The following is a 302-nucleotide window of genomic DNA, read 5'->3' as shown; positions in this document are numbered from 1 at the left end:
CCAATGTACTTGCCTTGAAAAGAGTTGCAATGCCCTTCCCCATCCGAATATCCTGGGAGATACAATGGGCTAGCGAGGCGGTATCTGGACACGTAAACAAGTCTCCTCGTACTTCTGTGATGGCAACTCTTACGCTCCGAACATGGTTGCTTTGATTTTTATGCACATAAATCCTATAAGAAGGAAACATTTCATTAGATATGTTAGCATTTCTTAGCTTAAAAATTTTCAGTCTTCATGATGTACAGTTTCTATACCTATTAACAAAAAAAGAAACAAATAATAAGAAAAACTGTCTGCGT

The 302-nt window shown here is 37.7% G+C and overlaps 1 protein-coding gene across 1 annotated transcript in view; it reads right to left on the bottom strand.

The window, feature by feature from the left end:
• Positions 1-302, bottom strand: part of LOC119585074 (ADP-ribose glycohydrolase OARD1-like) — a 23,816-nt gene that overhangs the window by 5,004 nt on the left and 18,510 nt on the right. The window contains exon 3 of the mRNA XM_037933694.1: positions 14-149. Coding sequence (XP_037789622.1) covers positions 14-149 — 136 coding nt within the window. The remainder of the gene's footprint in view (positions 1-13; positions 150-302) is intronic.

Source organism: Penaeus monodon, chromosome 19, assembly GCF_015228065.2.
Source record: "Penaeus monodon isolate SGIC_2016 chromosome 19, NSTDA_Pmon_1, whole genome shotgun sequence".
Lineage (NCBI taxonomy): Eukaryota > Metazoa > Arthropoda > Malacostraca > Decapoda > Penaeidae > Penaeus > Penaeus monodon.
The sequence above is the reverse complement of the archived record's forward strand: the minus strand, read 5'-3'. Positions and strand labels throughout refer to the sequence as shown.